The 25,710-nt window shown below is 37.2% G+C and overlaps 1 protein-coding gene across 6 annotated transcripts in view; it reads left to right on the top strand.

The window, feature by feature from the left end:
* MET (MET proto-oncogene, receptor tyrosine kinase) overlaps window positions 1–25,710 on the top strand; it is a 110,368-nt gene that overhangs the window by 48,214 nt on the left and 36,444 nt on the right. For all 6 annotated transcript variants that reach the window (XM_036231010.1, XM_016119312.2, XM_016119310.2 and 3 more), the window contains 6 exons: window positions 4,642–4,833; window positions 15,696–15,830; window positions 16,513–16,686; window positions 23,287–23,447; window positions 24,994–25,096; window positions 25,210–25,346. In XM_036231010.1, coding sequence (XP_036086903.1) covers window positions 4,642–4,833; window positions 15,696–15,830; window positions 16,513–16,686; window positions 23,287–23,447; window positions 24,994–25,096; window positions 25,210–25,346 — 902 coding nt within the window. The remainder of the gene's footprint in view (window positions 1–4,641; window positions 4,834–15,695; window positions 15,831–16,512; window positions 16,687–23,286; window positions 23,448–24,993; window positions 25,097–25,209; window positions 25,347–25,710) is intronic.

Genomic DNA, 25,710 nt, shown 5'->3' with positions numbered 1-25,710 from the left:
TTAAGACTCCCCTGACTTTTAGTTTCCCATGCATGAAATTAGGGGCTGGAGTAAGATGGTCTCTAAGGCCCTTTTCATTTTTGTAATTGTGCAACTTTCAGAACTTTGCCCAGAATAGTATACAGTAGCAGAAGAAATTCATGACCTTGAAAATCAGAGAACTAAATTCTAACACCAGTTCCACTGTAGCTGCCCCTCTGGGTGCCTTGAGTCTCTTCTTCCTGAAAGCTGAGTGTGATAAAAGCTCACAGGGCTGCTGTGAGTCTGGTTGTGTGTGAAAATGCCCAGCTCGGTGCCCGGCACAGTGTAGGTACAGGAAAAAGAGAGATTTCCTCCCTCCCTTCCTTCCTTCTTCCTCCCTTTGTTACCAAAATGGAGAGCATTAGTCTTGGCTCCCAAACTGGTGCTGGGGTGAAACTTTCTCTGTGGACTTTCCTGTGGTCCCCAAAAGCAATTGATGTACCAGAGAACTGCTTTCCACCAGCCTTGCTTAGTTTTATCCCAAAGCTCAAGATGTCCTAGCTTTGAGGGAGCTATGAGTGGCAAGACCCCTTCAGCAAGTCTGTGTTGCTTTTTCAGCTGGACCCAATCCCACCCCAGACAGCACAGAGCTAACTGTGTATAAAATGGTAAAAAGAAGCCACCCCAGCTTTCCTGCACAAATAAGCGGCAAATACATTCACTCATTGTCTAAGAGACACAGTGAATCAGACTGAGATTTCATCATATTTGCACAGTGCTTTATCTTTGCGATGCTGAGAGCTAAAACCAAGGCTTTCTGATAGTTAAAGTTCTACTATTCAAGCTGAAAGACAGCATGTGGCTCTGTAAGCCAGTTCCTGCCACCCTGACCCCAGTCATTGAGTTTATCTGGAGTCTCAGCAGGAAGAGACAAGGAGTAGCCCCTCTCCCTGCAGTGACCCCTGGAATGTTGCTTTTTCCTGGAAGCTAATGCCCCTACCCCTCTCCTGCTTATGGAGAAAGAGAAAAAGGTTGAGGTCCCCTGGCTTATGAATTTGAATGCTACCTGAACCTGACATGATGTTTGTTTTTTGGCTCCAAGTTGCACAATTTTTCAAAATCAAGGAGTTCTGTAGATCCTATTCCAACATTATGCAATGTTTCTATACTTAGGAACTTGTTTTGAGGGGGAATAAGTGGCATAACTTAATCCTATCAGTCCTCAAAGAGGTGCTATTTAGAGGCCTTACTATTTCCTGAAGGACAAGCCTTGAAGTACACAATATAAATGTTACTTGCAGAGTTCTACATTTATACCTTACACGTGAGGAAATAAGAGGCTAAAGTTCTGGTGGTATTGTTCTTCCTTCATTTTAAAAAGATTAGCAAGTTCCTGCAGGTTTAAAGACACTCTGAGATCCATCTCACCTCCATTCTGCTCACCCTGTTCAGCAAGGCAGACCACAAAGCAAGCTGGAGAGGCAGATGGGCTATATGTCTAGTAACTTTGGAGCTACATTCATTTTCCAGCAAGCTGTTATTAATACACATTGTGTGCTGGGCACAAAACACAGTGGAGATAAAAGATGAATAAGACAATTCTTGGCCTCTTGTTGATAGAAAGCTGCTACTAGTTTACAGTCAAAGAGTCCACTACATACAGCAAACTGTTTCATATTCCAACGATTTTTTCTTATCTCCACCAGCGCCGAACTCAAGGTCAAGTTTGAGGCTGTAGAGTTCCCAGAATGCCACCTAGTTATAGAAAAAAAGAATAAGATCAAGCAAGAGAAGGAACAAAATAACCACAGAAGCTGACCCTGAAGAGCAGTCACCTCTGTAATGGAATGCTTGAGATGGCCTTTGATTTAAAACTGGTCTTTGCTCCTTTAAGCAAATTCCCTTAGTTCTGGCTATCTCTTCAAAATGGATGATTGATCACCAATAGAAACTTAATTACCAATTAATTGGTTGTTATTGAACCGCTGGTACATCTCAGTTATCTGCTACTCAGAGCAATCTATAATACTTTAGTGAAGAAAAGCTTCTAATTAAATAGTGAAATAGCACTCATTAATGTATCAAAATAAATGTCTAGAACTAAAACATTTCATTAATTATGAGTCAGTAGTTTTAGCATTTCAGAAATTCTGTTGGCTAATTTATAACCATTTAAAATGAAGACAGTTATATAAAACAGCATTTTAGGTGTTTCTTAAACATAAAAGTCAGTAGATGTAAGAATTTTGTATTCCGTGTGATGGAAGTTTGACCTTCAGGAGTAAAGTTACTTTATATAAGCATAACTAAAGTTTTCAATTTGTTCTTAAACAACGAGTTGTTTTACAATATTCCATGACAATTTTCTGATTACTGTAAATATAATAGGATAATAATAGAGCATTTCTAGTCTTCAAATCATTTTCCTGGACTTTTAACTACATACAAAGATGTGTAAGAATGAACTTTTTTTTCTCTTTTTCTTATAAGTTTGCTTTCATTTTCCTTACTACATTCTTCTGCTCCCTGTTATCTGTCCCCAGATTTACCAGTTTTAAACTGTCTTGTCAAGATAGTTAGGAACCACTCTATTTGTACCTTATGAACTCTTAACTACTTTTATTCCTGAAATAAATAGCTTTAGTAGTATTGGTTCATAGTTCCACAATCATTTCCTAGCTACCCATAATTGATTCACTTGTTTATTCATTCAATTAATATTTACTGCAAAATTACTATGTGTGATATTTCATTTACTATAAGCAATTACAGCAGTAAACAAGCAGAGTTCCTGATCCTAAGGAGCTACTTGGAGAAGTGTCACATCAATCATATAATTAGAAAACCAAATAGTAGTTGCAGCTATAACAAGTGCTGTAACAGTGTGTGTGTGTGTGTGTGTTAGAATTCAACTTAGCTATTGGGGTCAGGGCTGGCCTCCTGAGTAAATGATGACAAACTGAGATCTGAAAGAGGCATCATAGCAGTTAACAAGGTGAATGGAAGTGGAAGGAACAGCATATGCAAAGACCCTAAGGACTCATATTTGGAGAACTGAAAGAAGGCCAGCTCACTGGAGCAGAGAACAAAGCAGAGCATGGTACAGGGTGGGTTTGGAGAAGTTGGTTAGTATCCAGATGATGCAGGGCCCTACAGTTCATGTTAAAAATTTTGTCCTAAGAGCAATGGGAAGACGTATTAAGGGTTTTAAACAGAGAAATATGATGAGATTTATGTTTTAAGAAGAAAATCTGGGTGTAGTGTAGAAACTGGACCTGAAAAGAGATTGGATGAGACTGGATGTGGCATGTCCAGTTTGGAAGCCATATTGTAGTCCAGGAAAGAGAGGGATGATGTAGAGACAGAGAAAACTGGATGAATCCGGGAGATATTTAGAAAGTACAATTGATAGGAGTTGGTAATGAACTGTCTGTGGGGAATAATCAGGAATGACACTTAGGTTTCTGACTTGTGCACCTGGAGGAATGAGGGATGATTGTGGTTTCCACTCTGGCTATTTTGAGCCTGGGGCCTTTGAGATATTTGAATGCGGATAAATACATAGTCAGCTCAGAGTAGAGGGATAGCCTGGAGGTACAAAGATACCAACTGAATAGTCAGATACCACAGGAGAGACTGAGATTGCCTGGGGAGAGTATGAAAATGAGCAGAGAAGCAGCCTTGGGATGGAGCCTTGAGAAACCCTGACATTGATAGCCAGGCATGGACAGTCTGCAGAAGAGACATAAATGTTACAGTCTGCAAAGTAGAGGGAGAACAGAGAGATCGAAATGTTAAGGGAAGGGAGTGATCCACAGTGCTTAATTGTCACATTACTGAACAGTATTTTTTAAAATCCTTCCATTTGAAGTTGAACCTAAAGGATATATACCTGATTGAGTGGTAATTGCCTTTTAGTAGCTGGTTACTGAAGCATTTGATGTACAACTTTTACATTTTTTGAGCCTTTCGCTTTCATGATGACGAATATGTAAGTGGTGTTCTCTGCGTGTTGGTTAACTAGCTCATTTAATCTTTACAACAGTTCTGTAAGGTAGGCATATTCCTATAATTCTCTCTTTTTTACATATGGGGAACTGAAACAGAGATAACGTGAGTTTCACAAACACAGAGAGATTGCAGAGATTCCATGAAGTAAATAAGCACCAGGGACCAGGATTTGACCCAGACACTTGGATCTGGGGTCTGTGCTGTGCTGCCTCCCCATGAATCATCTGTCAACCACTACTCCACACCAACTCCGTGTACACAGATGCACACAGGCACACATTTTAAAATACAATATCCCAGTATGACTCTAACATTTATTACTATTCCAGTTGAAATTTATCTCATTGGACTTGCCTGCTAGAAGTGTCGCCTTTATTTCAAGGGCTGAGACATTAACAGTTTTATTTTTCTGTAAATAGTACCAGCTAAGCTCCATCTTTATTCATGTAGTGAACCATGGTACAAACTGTGATAGTAAGGTTTGCCCCAGTTCGGTATCTAAATGATGATAGAGCCATTTAGGTCACAAGAAATACTTCTGCCTATCTGGGCCTGTCTGCACAGTTCTTGCCATTCCCCTCCAAGCTCTGAAAAGACACATTGAAAAGTATCTTACCAGCTTGTTCACATCTGAACTCACATTAATTCAATGACCATATTTTATTCCAGACACTTTTGAGAAATTCGTCGGGCTGTGAAGTGCACAGTGATGAATATCGAACAGAGTTTACCACAGCTTTGCAGCGCGTTGACTTATTCATGGGCCAGTTCAACCAAGTCCTCTTAACGTCTATTTCCACCTTCATTAAAGGAGACCTTACCATCGCTAACCTTGGGACATCAGAGGGTCGCTTCATGCAGGTAAATGCTATCTGAGAGTGGCTGTGTCTGTTTTATCTGCTATTGTGCAGTTAGTTCATTTTTGTTTTTGCAGTAAGGTATTTGTAAATATCGTAAAGTGAAAATCATAATGGAAGCTAGAGACAAGACTGAAAACAAAACAATGAAAGCTGATCCACTTTTTTATGAAGCGTGTGGCCTATTTTTGTTAAATTCTTGAAGCTTTCGGTTTAAATGTGGTTGTTTTTAATTTCTTTGCCCAGAATGGTTTGGGTTTTTTTTTTTTTTCTTTTCCATTCATGATTTCTATCACATGATTGGAAAATAAAATGAAACAATTAAAGCACTTCCAGGCGATGTTTTCCTATTTTAAGGGAAGCTACGGATCAAAGGAGAGCTATTGTGTGAACCGTGTGTCTCCATGAGAAGGAACGTTCTCATCATTGAGAAATATTGGCAGCAGTTAGGAAGGGACGCTATCATCAAAATCCCATTGTAACTTCAGCTTTCTTGGTTCTGCAAAATGATGGGGTCGGACACAAAGAAGTTCAAATACTGAAAAAAAAATCTGGATTTTTGGTTAGAAGTGCTTTTAACAGATAGCAACAGTTATTTCCATACAGTAAAAGTTCACATTTCAGAAGTTGTGTTTCCTAGATACAAGAATCATAGCATTTTACAGAAATTAAAATGGTCTTAAGTTGGCTATTTTATTGCTTTAATTGTGATTGTGTAGTACTTTCTGCATGAGTTCCTTAATAGAGTCTTCAATTAATGCAGAATGACAATGGCATCTATGAAAATGTTGAATTTCAACAAATACTAGAAGTCCCTTTTAAAGAGAGATTTTTATTTCATAATTACCTGATATGATTAACATCCTCATCAGACAGTGATTTCTAGTAAACCAATTGAGGATGATGCCGTTTTCCTATCACTTACCCATCTATACATTCTCTGCCCATTTGTATTCTTTTACAAAACATATTTTTTAAAATTACCACTGTCTTTATAGCAGCTTGGGTATTGGCCATTGTCATATTTTAAATCGTGTTTTTCTTATACTAGTGGGCATGGTGGAATTTTTTCAAAGTCATAAAACATGTTAATAAAATCTTCTTAGCTCAAAGAGAATCATACAGATCCTGTTATCTAAATATTCCCACACTCAGTCTCCTCTCCTCCCATTGCTTCACAGGTAACTACACGTTTTGCTCCCTTCCCCCTCTCAACCAGTCTAGTGTTTTTATTTATCCACCTCAGACCATTTAATTCTGTGCTTAATTCTTCAAAATTTGAAGAAGGAATGCCCAGTCCTGTCCCACACAGACGAGCACTCTAACATATTGGAAATATGGCCGTATTTATTATCCTTATAAAAATATGTGCTATTCTTACCATATGGGGCATTCTGATCTCTGGTGCTGCCCCAGTAACACTGGAGAGTCTCAATTCTTTTTGCTGACACAGAGATAATTCCAGCAGAGCAAGAGTTATGAGAGGTAAGACTTATGTAAGGGCATTTTTTGAGGTAGAAATGAGTCACACCTAAATTGGCTAACCACGTGGAAATGAAAATATACTACACATGAGGAGTGGATTACAGCAAAGAGGGCTGTAACACCGTGGAAGGGAAAGTCTGTATATTAAGGCCGCAATGGGTGGTTACAAAGATGTTTCTAGGCGATTGGCACGTGAGGTCATTTTGATTGACATATGGCTGTTATATAACTCCCTGCCTGCTGTGCATGTGCTAACCCAGAATTCAGTCTGTTATAATTAGATTCATGAACTTCTGGGCATAAGCATGAAATTATAATGATAGCATAATAAGGCTGAGGTTATGGACAGGTTAAGCAAGTGCCTGTGGCCAAACTAAACCAGCTATAGGTTTATGGCCCTCCAGTCCTTTGTCTCTCAGGGATGCAAGAGTGACTCTTTAACTACAAATGTGGTATTCTTTGAGTGGTCTCTGAGCTGGGACTTCATTCCTTTGTCTTCCCCACATTCATCATGTCTGACTAACTACCTAACACTGTTATGTTGTGTTTATATATTTTTTTAGTTTACATTGTTACTCTATAGAATTCCAAAAAAAAAAATTGATGGAAGACGAAAGAAGCTAGCATCTATTGAATTCCTAATGTGTTCATTATATTGATTGGCTTCCCTTTATCTTTGTTTCTGCTTTTCTTTTTTTCTAAATTATCTATTACCTCACCAATCCAGTTTCATATGAATAAGCTTTCTACAGACATTTTAGTTCTGATACTTTTTTTATATCAAAAGATTCCTGGCCTATTTCCAGTGTCTAAAGTTCTAATAAAATCCCATTTTTAGATAGGTTGCTTTAATAGCTATGTAAATTCTGCTGTGTGACAGATTCCACCACCTAAGTGATATGTCGTACATCAGGCTCATTACAACAGAAATGCTGTGGCAAATGTTTTATTCTTGTTTCCCAGCATTTTCATGAAAGAAGCTATATTATGCTCATTACCTGTGCATCTAAATCATTAAAGATGAAAAGTAAACAAGTAGATACTTATATATGGAAAGTACTGATATCACTGTTTTTTTTCAAAACCAGGTGGCTTTTATTTCATCAAATACATATCCGGAAGCACTAACTTTGCTTTACTAGGCAAGGAAGTGAAGCAAAGAAAGCAATGACATAGAACATGCCTTTGAGGAACTAAAATTTTGGTAGGGGAGATAAAATCGTACCTACTAATACCAAGACTACAAACAAAGCGTACAAAGGACTATTGGCACCCACAGAATCTGTTTCTGACACTTGCCTAAGAGAATTCCATTCTGTTAAATTTTATGTAAATAAACCTAAAGTATCTGAAGGATCAAACAATCAACATTACTGAGATCCAGTTTGTTTACAGCAAATAATGTTGTAGAGGAGTCAGTAGTGCAGCAAAGACAAGGGGACTTTCTAGTTTCATCCAGCTGAACAGTAACTACCTACCATCTCTATAAATGTTTTGACTGAACTCACGTGCTAAATCTGTGGTCAGACCTAAGTTTCTACAACTCATGTTTTAATAATACTATAGAGTTTCTATTACAAAGTAGAATAGACATGATTTTTTTTCCCCCCAAAACAGCTGCCATACATGAAAAGGAACAGTAAAATGATTTTACTTCCTTCCTACCCTGAAGCCTGAAGGCAAAGTTGCTTTACAAATGTTTTCTCCCAAGAGTTTGCAGCTGTTTCTGCCTTTCCCATTGTGCTTATGTTCTGCCCTGGCTGGGAATACAAGTTACAGCCCCAGCTGTCGGGTGCAAAGTGAATCAGGTATTTCACAGTGGTTATTTGATTAGAAAGAATTATATTGTTTAGCTAACAATATTATATGTATGGTGGAGAAGACATTTTTGACATGTTTCTAATATTTAAACATGTGTAACTTATACAGGAGCAACTATGTCTAAATATACCGACGTGTACATATATTTGAGTCTATCTGTAGAGCCACGTCAGTATAGTTATAGATTTCAAAAACAATTTTTATTTGTATGATCACTATCTTGAGATGCTCCAAAGTAAAATAATATGATAAGCAATATTCGAGAGTATAAATAAACAATGAGAACGCGCCTTCCTGCAAAATTGCAGGGGGTGGGGATTTAGAAAGTATCAGGCTCAGGAACATTAGCGCAGTGTGCGAGGCTACGTGGGAGAGGGAAGAGGGATACTCGTGAAGATCACAGGACTAATCACAGGGATTGCCCACGTCTCCCCTTCTGAGCTCCTCATCTAATCTACATCCAAAAACAATGCTTGCTTGATTTTTTTTACGGCACTTGTATAAGGCCTTTAATCTCTAGATGCAAGACATTGCTATTAAAATATTTGTGCATGACTGTCAGGACAGAGAGTGAGTGGATCAGGGATGGGTGGGGGTGGGGAGTCGCTTTCAAGATTTGTTTCAAGTTCAGTTTCACTAACCTCCCTGGACAGCTACCTCGTCTGCATACAGTGGCCACCACCTGGGCACTATCACAGCTGTCATTAGGCCCTTTGGCATCTTCCTTGCTCTTCTCCAATCCCCCTTTTCCCTATCCTGTTTTTTATTGCTGTTATCACTCATCACCCCTTTTCTCTTGTGCCTCTTAACTGGACTCATTGCATCTTAAGCAAGAAATTTAAAGAAGTAGGGATCACCAAAAAAGACATCCTTAGCTCGTGGTCATTACTTCTGACCATTACTTAAAGAATTATGTTAGTAATCAGTAAACTTGAGAATAATTACTTGCTTCCAGTAAGAACTGAATCCATTCATCTAGTGACCTTCTGTCTTCAGATTCCTTCAGTTCCTATGCCACAATCATGGCCTGTCAGTGCTTTACGTTGGAAGCCTGTGGCATACATTGTGTTTGAGATTACGGCTGTTTTAGAGTATGTAGACACAGATCATCAATTCATCAATGCTGTGAGCATCCGGCAAGAGACAGAGCCAAATGAAGCTTGAACTTGAACATTTCTCTTTATGGATTGTTGACTTACCTATCTCCTTTATAAAATACTCAGATAAAAATATCATCTGCCTCTTTTTTAACGTGCACATTATTGATTTAGTTACATCCCTAGAGAATGGTAGCTTGGGTATATTTCTTCAGAAGAAAATATTCTCGAGTTCTGGAATTTCTTTTGTGTGAAAAAGAATCCATTATAAATAATAACTTCAGAGTTATGTCTATAATTAAAAATTAATGTATAGTCTACTACAATGAGTTATACACTGTTACGTGTATAGAAATTTAAAACATTATAAATATTTGAAACCATGGGAAAATGCTAAACTTTGGTTTGTTTTTAATAGCATTGAATAACTGGGATTTCTTGTTTGGGTGCATTTTTGAAAGAGTGGAAAGATATTTTAAGACATGAAATATATATGTCAGTAGTTATTTTTTTAACTTTTGTCACTTTTAAAACTCAGAAACAGATATACTCTGAATAGATTGGCTAATTCTACAATCACTATATTTGGAATATTGATTTGAAAGTATTATTTTTTAAAATTTTTACCAATTTACCAGCTTATTTGTTTTTTAGATGCTTGATTTTTTTGACTTTTTCTTTTTTTTTTTTACAAAGGGCCTAGTCTGGTATTGACTCATTTTGACTCACTTTGACTCATTTTGAAAAGTTGAAACACACATCAGGATTATTATAGTAAGGAAAATTGTTTTGCTTTTTGTATATACCTGTCCTTTGTAGTATCAAGTTGGTATAGAAACACTTGTGCCCTTACCGAAAAGAGTGAAGGAAGAACAGAGTGAAGCTTCATTTAATTCAACTTTTGCTACTTGGTCCTTTGTTTTACCACATTTTAATTTTGAGTTGTCAGTACTAATCAATTTCTACTTCTCTTGTTTCATCTTTTTTCTGTTCCAGGAAAGTAGATGTTTACCTTGATTGAAACAAATTACTCTTCATATTCAATTTTTTTCTAAACAAACACCAATTTCTCTCACATACTGAAGAAAATAGTAAACCCAAAGCAGGTGTCTTAGTCAGATCAGGCTGTTATAACAAATTCCTATAGACTAGGTGGCTTAGACAGCAAACATATTTCTCACAGTTCTGGAGTCTGGGAAGCCCAAGATCAATGTGTAAACAGGTCTGGCATGTGGTGATGACCTGCTTCCTGGTTCATAGATATCCATCTTCTTGCTGAGGGCAAGAGAGCTCTCTGAGATCCCTTTGATAAGGGCACGAATCTTATTCATTAGGACTCTACCCTCATGATCTAATCACCTCCCAAAGCCCTCACCTCCTAATACCATCAAATTGCTGTTAGGGTTTTAACATGTAAGTTTTGGTGGGACACAAACATCAATCCGTTGCAACAGGCAAGAAGCAAGAGGTATCAGAAGCCATGCCTTGAAAATGCAGATCAAATTTATGAAGGTTATTTAAATATTCGAAATATTTTAAAACCCCATCCCTTCATCAGGCTTGAGTGAGCTTCTTATTTCAGTCTATTCAAATGTGTAGGCAATAGACATGCCTTTGGGATCTCCCACGTGCCAGACTTGACTGGGAACCAGGAAAGCAGACCTACTTCTGGGATCCTATGACCTCGTCCATTTATAACCTAGTCTCTTTCTTACTGGTGTCATTGCCTTTTTCTTAATTTAATTAAATAAAATCAATCTAGATGATACCAAAGGTCCCATTTGCCTAGAAATAGAACTGTATGTTTTCTGATCTTATAAAAGGAAAATTCACTTCAGTCTTCAAAAATCAGTAGCTCTTGAGGAGTGTGCTGCATCTCCCACTCTGACTGATTCTCCCAGTAAGACTCCAGTTTTGTTCCTTCTGTCCTTCCCTCGCCTCTACTTCTCTAGGACCCTGTTTTACAAGTTTAGTCTGATCATGAGCGGATGCTCTTTAGAATACTGGGAAGCTGAGCAGGTGATGCCCAGCCAAGTACTCAGTCTTAGGGAGGAGGAACGAATGGAAGGCTGCTGAACCTCCAAAAGCAAACTTACCTTTTACTTAATTTAGTAAAACATTTGGTAGAGAAATGCAAGCCAAAACCACAGTGATACCACTTGATTATAGGATGGCTGTAATCAAGAAAATGGAAAAAAACAAATATCAGGGAAGATGTTGAAAAATTGGAACCCCCATACATTGTTGGTGGAAATGTGGAACTGTGCAGCCCCTGCAGAGATAGGTCTAGCAGTTCTTCTAAAGGTTAAACATAGACTTACCATAAGATGCAGCAATTCCACTCCTAGATATAAACCCAAGGGAAATGAAAACATGATCACATAAAAATTTGTACAAGAATGTTCTAAGCAGCATTATTTACAATGGCCAACAAGTGGAAACAACCCAAATATCCATCAACTGATAAATGGATAAATAAAGTGTGATATGTCTATATGATGGAATATCATTTAACAATTAGAAGGAATGAAGTACTGATACATGCTCCAACATGGATGAACCTTGAAAACATTATGTTAAGTGAAAGAAGTCAGATATGAAACACCACATGTTGTAGAAGTCCACTTATATGAAATATCCAGAATAGAAAAATCTGTAGAGATATAAAGTAGGTTAATGGTTGCCAGGGACTAGAGGACACAAGAAGATGGGAGGAAGATGGCTGAGGGATATGGGGTTTTGGCTGGGGTAATGAAAATGTTCCAAAACTAGTTGTACAAATCTGTGAATATACTAAAAACAGCTGAATTGTCCACTTTTATTAAAAAATGGGGAGACTAGACAGAAAGCCACATACAAATATTTTATGTTAAATTGCATTCACCACTCTTAAAGGAAATTAAATTCTGAAACAGTTTAATTAAAAACGAGTCTTATGTGCGAGATGAGAGGATCTAGTCTATATGTACTTGTATATATCACACAAAGTTACTTTGTTCAGACTTTTGAATTTTGGGGCCTAGCCACAAAGGTTTTATTTTATTTGTACACACATTCCTCCCCATATCCTGTCCTAGATAATTTGAGGTCACAGCTATAAAAACGTATTAGTCTTATATTTTCAAGAGCATTAAAGGAAAACATTTTGAGAGCTAAACACTGAAGTTGTCAACACAATAGAAACTCAAAAGGTAATTGCCTGTCTTCAGTTTTATACTAATTGACTTACGATTGCCAGGTGATTTTTCATAAGAATTAAATTTAGATGCTAGATTCAGTTCTGTCCCTAGAACTATCTCTATGACAATGAAAAGGAACTCCTAATTTCTTGCAAACATTGCTTCAGGGGTGTATTGAGAGTTAAAAGTGGTTACTCTATTTAGACAGGCAGTTAGAGAAAGTGAGAAATTAACAGAAAAGCATTCTTGGCGTTTTATAGCTGTAGGTATCCCTGCAGAGAAAGGGCTAATGATCAACTAAAAAGGTATTTGCTTCTGTAATATGACCTCTGCTCAAAATTCCAAACACTTATCTCACTTTTCCACACAGCCTTCCTGTCTTCTCTGGTTCATCCCATTTTCTCTACCAAGCCACACTCATCCTAGCTCATAAGTAGAGCTTGCCAGCTGGGCTAGTAACATTTGAATCCTCATGCCCTCGGAAATAATTTAGATGTGGAGTCTTTCTCCTTAGGCACACTTAACTTGTGCAGCCAGTATTACTAAAACAAGGAGTATTTGGCAAGGCAAATATATTGTGAAATTTATTTTAATGCTTTGACTCTCAAGTGGCTCTTAGGAGCTCAGAGTTGAAACTTTTTATTGGTATTTACTCTGGTGCTCCAAGAGTGTAGCAGTTGAGTGTTTAAGAAGAGGTCAAGCACATGGATTCAAGTATTAGATAAAGCTCCTTGTACTTTCCAGCTAAAATTCTCTGTTGTATTTTCTTTGTGGGAAATAATCGTACCTACCTTGCAGGATTATTGTAAGGAGTAAATGAAATATCCATATAAGGTACTTAGCACAATGCCTGGCTCAGTTAACTATTATGAGAGTGATATATATAAAACAGCTTAATTGAAAACAAAATTAAGTAAATTCAGATCCCTCCTTACATACATACATACATATATATATACACACACATACATACACACATATATATGCATATATATACACACATATATGTATACATATGTATATATCTAATGCTCTCCAGACGAAAAGTCAGGGAATGCACCAAATCAATCCATCCACATTCCAGAGGTACAAAAACCTCTTTAGAAAAAGAGAAAGTTTAATCCTTTCTGGGAAACGAATATTTGGATGGGCTTCAGATATTTGATAAAGTCAAAGATGATGACCTAGTTATTAAGAAGAGATTGCTTATTATGGATGCAGGAAAATATATTAAAAAGAGCAAGAAGACAGGAGAAAAAGGGTACTAGCAGGTAATTATTGTGTAGCAGGTCTGAATAGAATGGAAGATGCAAGAGAGTTGGACTCAAAATGCAAATATCTGTAGCAGAGTTAATAGGGATTAATAATCTTCAGTGAAGTGGAAAGCACAGAAGGAGGCAGAGAACAGAGTCAGGGAATTGAGAGAGACTTGTGTTTTGTTTTTGACTCATGTATAATAGAAGTTTTTCTGCTGGCTTGTTGGTTGGTTGGTTGGTTGATTGGTTTTTAATCTTTGTAATTCGAAATAATTGGCAGCAATCAGGAAACTATGAGAAAAGGGGGTAGGGTTTAGGAAAAACAAGAGGCGGAGAGCACCAGAAGTGAGTTAAGATGGAAAAATTGGATAACTGAAATCTGGATAATTGGGATAGAGGGTTTAGTAGTCTGATGTCCTGATACTCTGCTGATATCCAGCACCCTGAGGGAGGTAGGACTGGTAAATGAACTTCTTTTTACTTTGCCTGCAAAAGTCACGAATACCTATTTGGCCCTAATTTAGGAATAACAATAGTTTCCACCCTTTTCCATCCTGACCAGATGATCTTTGATTCATCATTTAACTTCTGTGCAAAGACCATCACCCTGCTTAACAGAGATGTTTTAAATATTTGGGGTAAAACAGATGTTAGGGAAAAAAGTCATGATGTTTAATTTCTTTGCCTCTATAAGAACTTAGTTAGTTTCTCTATCAACAATTCATTCTCTGGGAGCAAATTAGGTGCTTTGGGACTTTTCCCAAGTTGTTTCGGGCTACTTGCCTCCTTTATTGTATTAAAAAAAAATTTACTACTGATTCCCCAGAACATTTACATGTTGTGTGCGACATTGTTAGGGTACTAAGCAGTAATATAGTCTTGTGATTTTCATTTCCATTTAATGGATGAGAAAGCTGAGGTAATAAAAGGAGTGATTATTTAATCCTAATCTCTCAGATACCCATGCTTATCCTGTGATTTCATACCCATGGCAAATAGATACACTTGCAATGCAACCTAAAAGGGTATTTGGGATGTAGGGAAATTTCACAAAGTCAATTTCAAGCCCAGAGCTGTGCTCAGCCTCCTGTTTCTCCGTTTAAGAATGAAAATCTCTCTGAGCACCATTCTTGTTTTTTATTAAAATCAGTGGGGTGGCATTGGTTTATAAAATCAAATAAGTTTCAAGTACATTATTTAATACTACGTCATATGTATTCTAAAGACAGTGTTCATCTCAGATAGTCATCCTGATTTTACCCCCGGACTTCATTATTACTGAGTTTTGCAACAGAACAGATGGAAACTATCTAACTGAGAAGTATCCCAAATTAGAAATACCTGAGAGCAAGAACGACACCAGTTATTAAATCTCGTTTCCAAAGCATTGTTAAAACCATTAGACCTTATTATAAAACCAAGCTAAGAGGCAGAACTTTATTTATAACCCAAGTGATTCCATGTGGTTGGACAATGGTTTGTAAAAATGACAACCCATCATTTCAAAGTAGCCAAGGGCCTATTTTGACCTCAAAAGATCAATAAATATGGCTTAAGAGTAGCAATGCTGGAACTAGATCCAGGTCTCCAGAATCCCATCCACTACACTTTCCATTACGTCAAGGGAAGCTGCCTGGTGAGGAGATTCAGAAGGATAGATTAGAAAATAATCCAGAATTCTTGGAACATAAGTGAGGTCTTCTGTTCGGGAGAGAGTGTTGGGTCCTCCAGTTCCCAGTACAATCGTGAGGATTTGTCTGTACGTACTGGCTGATCGACTGGAAGATCCCCTCCTCTAGACACCATTAAAAGATCATAGGAAACATCTGTCTTGGGGGTTCAGATGAATTGTCTTCAAGACAGGAGATTAGAAGATGCCGTATTGATTTACATAAGATAAACTGTTGGCCCTTTAGTTCAGACACTCACAAACTCTCCTTATCTATTATTACCATTATCTTCCGTATTTTCCACTTATATTTAAACTGACCTTGTTGGAACAGAGGTGTTTTCTGTTTTGTTTGCCAGGTTGTGGTTTCTCGATCAGGATCATCAACCCCTCATGTGAATTTTCGCCTGGATTCCCACCCTGTGTCTCCTGAAGTAATTGTGGAGCACCCTTTAAACCAAAATGGCTACACACTGGTTGTCACTGGAAAGAAGGTAAGCCTTGTTTGCACAAGGAGGTATTTGTGGATATTTATAACCAGTGTCACGTGACTCTATTTTAACTTCTTTATCTTGGATTCACCTCTCCTCTATCAAGTTCTTCCTTGAGTATTTCAGAGATCTTCTGAAATCAAGTTAAATTTTTATTCAAGGAAAATTGGACCTAAGGGAGATCCTTTTGTCCTATATTTCTCAATGAAAAAAACAAACACACAGAATTAGAATTGCAGTCCTAAGGGAAGAACTCTAGTGCAGGCAGATAAATCTAAAAATGCATATGCCAGCCGGTAACCCCTTCTCTTCGAGAGAAGGAAGTGCATCTTGATGCAGAATGATATGTAAACTTACTTAGAATTTCCCAGTGTTTTTTCCAGCTGCTTAAATTATATTCTCTTATTATTTTAAAATTGTCTCAGACAGAGCGAAATGTTTCTTCTTAATAGAACCTCTAGAATTTCAGGACAATGCTAACTTCTATCATGCCAACAGTAGAGGGAAGAAAGGAATTTGATTTTTAAAATTTTATCACTTATTATTACATGATTTGCACACCTAGGTGCTTTCTCTAGTAAATATTGTAAAATCATATTTACATGTATCTTTGATGTATTTAGTTTTTATTTAACAAACAAACAAGAAACCTTCTAGAAGCCCTCCCTATCATTTTTCTTCACAGATCACCAAGATCCCACTGAATGGCTTGGGCTGTGAGCATTTCCAGTCCTGCAGTCAGTGTCTCTCTGCCCCTCCCTTCGTGCAGTGTGGCTGGTGCCATAACAAATGTGTGCGATTGGAGGAATGCCCCAGTGGAAGCTGGACTCAGGACATCTGTCGTCCTACAATCTACGAGGTAGGAATCTCTGGCAACTATCAATATGTTTTTTGGTAAACACATATTCCATTAAAAAAAAAATCATAAGTCAGGTTACTGATTTATCTGTGAGACATCAGCCAAAGAAAGGCCTATCTGCCTCCTGGTGTTTCCTTTGGGGTGGCGTCTGGCCACACGTCCTGAATCCTGCACCTAAAGTGCTTGCCTCACACTCTCTAAGCAGATTCTCTCCTTGCTAATTAATTGCTCTTCCTTAGTGCTATATGAATAAAAGAGTGGTGGCTAACAAGCAGCATGGCTCCCCCTGTCCTCACACTAGGACCTATTGCCTCATGACTCACCCCTTCTATGGTTCCTCACTACCCCCTTTATCTACCAGCTGCCCGGAAGTGAGCCTCCACCAAAGACAGAGACTGCTCATGGCATAACCTAGAGCCTTAACCTGAACTCTGCAAGCTAGAGATCCCAGCAGTGCTGCGGCAGACAGGACAAAAGGTTTCTTCCTGTCTGATGCCTAGACAGTGGCCTCATCTTGTCACAGATAAGAAGTTACTTGCCAGAGCAGTGTGGAAGGCAAGTCAACACCCATGGGTGGCTTGCACCTTCTCTCAAAGTTCCTGGAAGAGCCATCAAGGTGCAGCTATACTAACGTCTGTACTCTGTGAAGCGTTTTGTTTTTTAATTTATTCCAAAAATATTTATTGAGTGCATACTACACAGGAGGCACTCTTCTAGTCCTGAACGCAACAGAAGTGCCTCCTGCCATTAGAGAACTTAGCTTCTTGCAGTGGACCTAAGCCCTGATATTGTAGCCACAGTCTCTCCCTGTTGCCTTACTTGCTTAAGCATACATTTGGCACTATGAAAATCTCCCTGGCAGTTTTTAAAAAGTCTTGATCCAAACGTATTTTGCTTCCCTGTTAAGGACCCAGTGTGTATTTTCTCTGTCTGCATTGTAGAGCATTTGGACTTTAGTAAATGGTTCTTGTGAAAGATTCAAGTTAAAGGTCTCAGTCGCCTGACTCGAGCCCAAGTAAATAGAGTGTACAAGTCAGAACAGGAACCACCCCCAAGCGCATGGCTGTTTTCATTTAGTTACGGTTTGGGACAAGATTTGCGCTGGGTGACTGGGTTTTAAACAAAATTATGTTCTGTTGGGTGTGACACAAGTATTAAGACTTAGCTTAATTGGCCAGAGAATAAACTAGAAGATGGTATGAAAACAAATTTAAATCTGTACTATAGTGTTCATATACCCTTTTTTTTTGTTGTTCTTTAATATACTTTTAAAACCACATGCAATTTAATGCTTTTTTAAACACGCAGCCTTGGCAATCTGAGACACTAGAAAGCTGAGCTCAGCTATTCCATGAAAGAGATATGAGGAGTGTGTGTGTGTGTGTGTGTGTGTGTGTGTGCACAGTTAAATCACAACTTTATTTCAAATATATCCAAGCTTGTGTTTTAAATAAAGAGCAGATTGAGAACCTGTACATTTGAAACATCGAATTTTGACCCATGTGCTTCTTTTTATTTGTCATGAAAGCTATATTAAAATGGGTAAAAACAGAGTAAATATTTCAGAATTTTCTGGAGCCAGGAAATCTCTCGTAATGTTTGAATCTTCCTCCTCTCTCACCTTTCCTACCTCCAGCACTCTAGTTGGCAATTTTAAATGGTTGCATTGTGTCATGCACCAGTCGGGGAGGTGCGGTTTATATGGTTAGAAAAAAAGTACTGCAGCTTAGCCCATAAACCCCTTTCAGTTCATCGTTGTTAGGAAGATTTCATGCTGCACCAGAGCGTGACATTCAGCATACTGTCAAAAAATAAGACAGATTACTCATCTTTTTCTTATCTGTCTTAAACTCTATAGGTACAAAACCCAGCTAATGTATAAAGTTTCACTTTCTGGTAAATGTAAGTTAACCTGTTTTTCAAGGTACGTGATGTTCAGTGGCTGAAATTCTTTGCATTTCCGCATATGAGAGATTTCAAGATTGCAAGCCCATTATTTTGTTTCAAACTGTGTTATCTGATCTTAAAGAGCAATAAGAAATGCTTCTGCAAAGGGAGAGCACTTTCCAATGTATTCTGAATTTATCAAAATAAAATTGTCATATCTTGTCAGATTGAATTCAGTACCAGTGAGACAATAAAACAGTTTATTAATTGATCAGAAGACTCAGATAAGAAGCAAGAACAATATCTTGTGGGTGGAGGGATCATACAGGCAATACACTACCACCAATATATTTGTGACTTTTTTCCTATTGAAGAGGCAAATTTTAGTTTTCCAAGTTTTGTTGTTGTTGTTTTCCTTATATACTCCTTAACCCGATTCCCTTATTGTTCATTTCTTATGTTACTATGATACATTTCAAATTTTAATTTTCCAAGTTTTTTTGTCATTTCTAGATTCCTTATGTATTAGCATGATGAGGTTTGAAAACATGACCATTTAAAGCATTTTCACCTATTAGAGGTGATAGCTACTTTTGTGGCTATTTCTCCCCAGTCCAGACAGGTGGGAGACCCAGCCGCTGTTGAATTGTGCCAGACACTCAATTCCTTCCTGCAGAGTCTTTCTGCCCTTCAGGATAATTCAATGTGCCAGCTATTGTTGGTTCTGTCCAAAGGTGTGCAGTCCAATTCTGCTTCCTTCCTTTTCCCCTGGAAGAGAAAACATGACCCCCATAAACTACGGGAAATCCTAGATGTCCCCCTCTAGTGTTTCAGTCTAGAGAAAAAAGCTAGGTAGAGTCAGTCTTTTGAAACCTGATGGTCTAGCTGAGATTTTATGGCGGCTATTTCTGTTGCCAGTGCACCAGCTGAACACCTCTCAGTGTCTTTTGTCAAAGCATCACCCGGTCCCTTTACCTTATGTAGAAAGTGACAATGTAGAGTGACAGACTTCAGTTTTTACATAGAGAAGGGGTTCTAGCCAGTGGGATCAGGCCTTAGGCAGCTATTTTCTATGGGGAAACTTCCTCTTTAAAAGAAAGAACAGCAGCTATGTGACCGCCTCAGGCTGAATAGTCTGGAAGGGTTAGGTGTCTCATTCTTCTGCTGGATTTCTAACATAATAATAAATATATTTTTTTTCCTAGCAGTTCTCATTTGGTTAGACATAGACGAGGTAAGTTTTCATGAAAGGCATGACTGCATAATGGATCTTAATGGGAAAAATAGCTATTATTAAAGCACTGAGCTAAGATTTTGAAGAGGTTTGGTAAACAAGGATAAGTTAAGGCTTTGGTTTGCGACTGTTTACTTGGGAGGGATGGGAACCTTTGCAAATTTGAATTTTGCTAAAAGCTCTTCTAAATTACGAAAGAACAGTTTTAGACTTTCACTAACCAGCCTTAAACAAATACCTTTACTGGTGTTTGTGTCTATAGCGGGGCTGTTTTCCCACCATTGTGCTTTACAGCACAATTTACAATATGTCCCCCCAAAAGAGCATTTCCTTTCTCAATTGTCACAGAGCTGCTGAAGAGAAGCTTATTTTTAACTTGGAAATTTGTTTTGTTTTAATAGTTATAGTCTAATAATCTTTGTCTTATAGACTTCCTAAGAGTCTAATGCTATCTTACAGTTAGCAGTTTTATTAATAATTCCAAATTTTGCTTCTAACACACCAAAACTGAACCTGCAATGATAAAATGAACCTATTACTTATTTAACATTGAACAAGGGGGAGAGGGTCCAAGCCTAGAAATGAGATGTAAAATATTGCCAAGGGAGATAATTAGAAACAGTACTATAATACTGATTGTTATCGGAGCAAGGAGTTCATCTGCCTGCGTGCAAGTCAGTGAGATAGGTACAGGTTTTGCTGCAAAGAAAGTAAGGCTTCAAGAGCTGCAAGTCCCAGAGACACAGGTGAGCTACCACTCAAAGACCTGATACCCCACCCCCAGGTGTCTCCAGGGAATGGATTATTTAGGGGGAAAATCCTCAGTCATGGAAATTGAAGGAGTTTAGTTGTGGGTGCTGCTGATTAAACAGGGATGGAATAATTCATCATCATGTCCAGTTCTGGAATCAGCCATGGCACTATCCCATCCAGTCCTGGTCCCCCGTCCTGTCCTGGTCCTGTGGGGCTGTTCTTCCTGGATGGGTATGGGGCTGAAACACACCTAAAGCCAAGATGTTATCCTTAGTGCAACTGAGTTACTGTCTTCCTGATAGATAGGCCTGAGGCTTCAGTCTTAAAATATTTGACAGTGGCCCTAATCTTATGTCTTAAGGCTTAATGGTTAAGGGAGTAGGCGTACAAAGATGGAAGGATAAGGGCAGAGGGAAAAAAGACCAAGTGAGTCACAATGCCATTATCTAGGCAAAAGCAGCTCGAAACAAAGAAAAGGCTGTAAGTGCTGGGTGCAGTTACAAGATCATATTGGGGTTCTCTCCAGTTCTGTTTTTATCTCTTTCTAATAGCAATAATATATTGAGTGTATTAAATGGTATCAACTGGTATATATCGAATAGTGACCATATTTAAAGAAATAATTGCAAATCAATAAATGTGAATTAACAAATATAAAAAAATAGATTTACTTATTCACATGTTGCTGTCTGGCACATACTAGATGATTTATAAATAATGAATGAATGGCAGATATGTATTGAATACCATCTATATGTTTGATATTATGAAAGCTGCTGGTATTTTTACCATGTGACTTTCTTCTCAAGAATGTAGCACACACACCCATCTGGTACACAAGCAAGACTTATGTTGGAGCTTAGCTTCTAGGGCTCGTGAAGGAGTTTGGGGCAGAGTGTGATATGGAGGCCCATGAAGGAGCTATAATCAGAGTTACAAGCATGTAGAAATCTGCGTCTAGAGTATGTCTTCCTCAGCTCAGGAGTTTCCTAGAAGACAAATTCATTTCAGAGTGGCCCAAGAAGACCCTTCATTCACACCCAAGATGAATCTGCTCTCTATCTCATCTCTGGATCTCCTGAAAACAACTTGTTTCATCAGCATGTCAGATAGGTTTTTTTTTAGTAATTTTTTTATTTTTCAATTTCAGTTAGTATACAATATTATATTAGTTTCAGGTGGACAACATAGAGATTACACATTTATATAACTTACAAAGTGATCACTCCAATAAATCTAATACCCATGTGACTCCATAGCTATTACGTTATTATTGACTCTATTCTTTAGGCTCTACTTTACATCCCCATGACTATTTTCTAACTACTAATTGTACTTCTTAATCCCTTTTTCAATCATCCCCTCAACTCGCCTCCTATCTGGCAACCATCAAAATATTCTTTGTATCTGTGAGTTTGTTTCTGTTTCTTTTGTTCATTTATTTTGTTCTTTAGATTCCACATGTAAGTGAAATCATATGGCATTTGTCCTCTGTCTCACTACATTCAGCACAACACTCTCTAGGTCCATCCATGTTATTGCAAATGTCAAGATTTCATTCTTTTTTGATGTCTGAGTAATATTCCATTATATATATACATATGTGCCATTTCTTCTTTATTCATTTATCTATTAATGGACACAAAAGTTGCCTCCATATCTTGGCTGTTGTAAATAATGCTGCAATGAGCATTATATGGATGCACATATATGCCCTTTCCGAGTTTTGTTTTGGGTTCCTTTGGATAAATATTCAGAATCGAGATTACTGGGTCCTTCTTTGTCTCTTATTAAAGTCTTTTTTTTAATGGTAATGGATATTAACTAGACTTAATCTGGTGATCATTTCATTAAAGCATTTCTTTTAAAGTCTATTCTATCTGACATGAGTATTTCTACCCCCATCTTTTTCGTTTATTTGTTTACATTGAAATATCTTTTTCCATCCCTTTACTTTCAGTCTGTGTGTCTTTCAATCTGAAATGAGTCTCTTATAAGCAGCATATGTATGGGTCTTGTTTTCTTATCCATTTGGCCACCCTATGTCTTTTGATTGGAGCATTTACATTTAAAATAATTGTTGATAGATATGTAGTTATTGCCATTTTAATATATTATAGTTTTTACCTTCTTATTAAAGAAGTTCCTCTACCATTTCTTAAAATACTGGCTTGGTGGTGATAAACTCCTTAAGCTTTTTCTTGTCTGGAAAGATCTTTATCTGTTCTTCAATTCTAAGTGATAGCCTTGCCGAATAAAGACATCTCAGTTGTAGATCTTTGCTTTCTATCATTTTGAATATTTTGTGCCAATCTCATCTGGCCTGCGAAGTTTCTGTTGAGAAATCAGCTGATTGTCTTGTGGGAGCTCCCTTATAGATAACTAACTGCTTTTCTCTTTCTGCTTTTTAAGATTCTTGTTTTGCCTTTAACCTTCAGCAGTTTAATTATGGTGTATCTGGGTGGACCCCTTTGGGTTCATCTTGTTTGGGACTCTGTACTTCCTGGGCTTGTACAGATAGTTTTAATGTTTGCTTTCAGATAGTTTTAATATTTGTTCCAGATTCTCTGAAATTTGTGACCATTATTCCTTTCGGGAAAATTCAATTTTTTTTAGGTAATGGGAGAGTAAAATTTCAGACTATTTAAGGATAGGTATTTTTTTGTTTTCAACACATATGAAAAATAATATATTGGGATTTTTAAGTTCTTTGTTGTCCTTTGTAGGTTTTCCCAACTAGTGCCCCTCTGGAAGGAGGGACAGTGCTGACCATATGTGGCTGGGACTTTGGATTCAGGAGGAATAATAAATTTGATTTAAAGAAAACCAGAATTCTCCTTGGAAATGAGAGCTGCACCTTGACCTTAAGTGAGAGTACAACAAATACGTAAGGATTTTTAAATGCTTTGTTGGGGTGTGGTTGGAAGACAAGTTTTGTTTTTAAATGAATGCTATTAAAAATTTTTCCTAAAAGTTAATTTCTTAAACTAGAAAGAGTCTTGGCCTATCACATCTTTTGTGGATTTGTTTTGCTTTGTTTTACTACCTATTTACTACCAGGATTGATGAGTGAGAAAGATGTTATTACCTAGGTGAAGAATTTGGCGTATAGTACTTTTCAGCCATTTTTATAGCAACTCATCAGAAGTTGAGTACCCTTGAAAGCACTGGTTGGGGTCACCCCACCTTTATAGGCTTCAATTATATTATCTAATGGCCTTTTCTATTAAAAATCAGTAAATAGCTGAGTATAGATCTTCTCTTCTATATCGACTTTTTAAACCTCAGAAATGTGATGGAGCAACTGAATCACATTTTTGGGACATTTTTTTGGTGAGTTGAAATTTACATTCACTGATATTTATAAGCAGTGTAGTGTAAGGAGTATATCTCATTTAGCCATCCCCAAATTCCAGGAGATAGCAACACCATTCCTATTTTACAAAGGTGGGTCCTGAAGTTTAGAGAGGTAAAGTGTAGCTTAGCAAGGGTAATCCAGAGAGTAAGAGCAGAACAAGCCTTTGAACTTAGCTTTCCTGATCCAAGACCTGTTCTACTATATTCTATACATACCTTTTATAAGATCTGAATCCCATAATAGAATCCAGAAATTTTTAGCTATCATGTGATAACAACAACCAGACATTTAAAGTTTTATGCTTGGACCTAGACTATCAAGTGGTTATTTTATGCCTAGTAGACCTTTCAAGTTTACACAAAGGTCAAAATCGATTCATTTTTACTGAGACCAAAACATCCATTAATGTCATGCTTCTTTAGCTTAATAGCAAGACAAATTCATTCTGGAAATCTACCTTGTAAGTTCTTACTCACTGCATGAGTAAATTAGAACCCGTTAAAGTGAAACATTTCTTTAAAAAGTTATTTAATAAAATAAATTATATTTTACTGTTTTAAGATTATAAGATTATTCAAAATAATCCTATAGAAAACCTATCACAAGTTCATTATTTTTTAAGTAATTTCAATAAACATATGACAAGTAAAACCACGGAACTGTTCCCTATTGACATACTCGAATGAAGAGATTTGACTTACATGTATCAGCTGTGGTTTTATATGCTGTTGACATACCGTTTGTTAAGTACGCCACATATTATGCCTACCATTTTATAAAATTAGACCTAGATTATGAACTTTGCAATTGACGAGGTCTACATTGATGAGTTTGAACATTTCCTGTTTTGTCTGTATAAATAATACAATACAGTCAATATGAAATTTAGTATTAATAGTATAGAAATAGAGTTATACAACTTTCAGCCCTAATGCTTACCACAAAACTCTGCTTGCTAGTCAGAGTGGTCAGTTCACGATTTGGAGTCAAGTTCCCCTCATATAAAACAGCCAAACCAGAAAATGCCTTTGCATTTGTAACATATTAAACTTTGTTTTGTTTTGTTTTGTTTCAGATTGAAATGCACAGTTGGTCCTGCAATGAATGAGCATTTCAATATGTCCATAATTATTTCAAATGGTCGAGGGACAGCGCAATATAGTATATTTTCTTATGTGGTAGGTCTAAGCATTGCTTATCTCATTAAGTGGGATATTTAATTGTTAATCTACTTAAAATTATAAAATTAACAAGTTACTTTTGTTTTGTTTTGTTTTTATCTCTCATTCAGGATCCTATAATAACAAGTATTTCTCCAAGTTATGGTCCCAAGACTGGTGGCACTTTACTTACTTTAACTGGAAAGTACCTAAACAGTGGGAATTCTAGACACATTTCAGTTGGCGGAAAAACATGTACTTTGAAAAGGTGTTGTAAATTTATTTTTCATTGCATCAGTCATGTCGCATTAATATAGAATCTAATAAATCAAGACAAAAATATTCTTTTTTTATGGTGAAAAGTCAAGATATTTATCATTTACTCTCTTCCTGATAAAATTTCTTCCTTCCCAAACCATCTACTCCCTTTTGCTCATTTTTCTATCCTTCTCATTGTTTATTGATTCTGTTTTTAAGTTTTATCTTTCCATTCACTTCTCTCCTATTATATATTAGTATCCTAGCTATACTATGACCTGTGAGATTCTGATAATTGACAATAAATTAAAATAAACATTTCCATCAACATTTACAATTAGATTAAATCATTTTGAGGAGGTGAGAAACAGGGG

Source organism: Rousettus aegyptiacus, unplaced genomic scaffold (assembly GCF_014176215.1).
Source record: "Rousettus aegyptiacus isolate mRouAeg1 unplaced genomic scaffold, mRouAeg1.p scaffold_m13_p_13, whole genome shotgun sequence".
Lineage (NCBI taxonomy): Eukaryota > Metazoa > Chordata > Mammalia > Chiroptera > Pteropodidae > Rousettus > Rousettus aegyptiacus.
The sequence above is the reverse complement of the archived record's forward strand: the minus strand, read 5'-3'. Positions and strand labels throughout refer to the sequence as shown.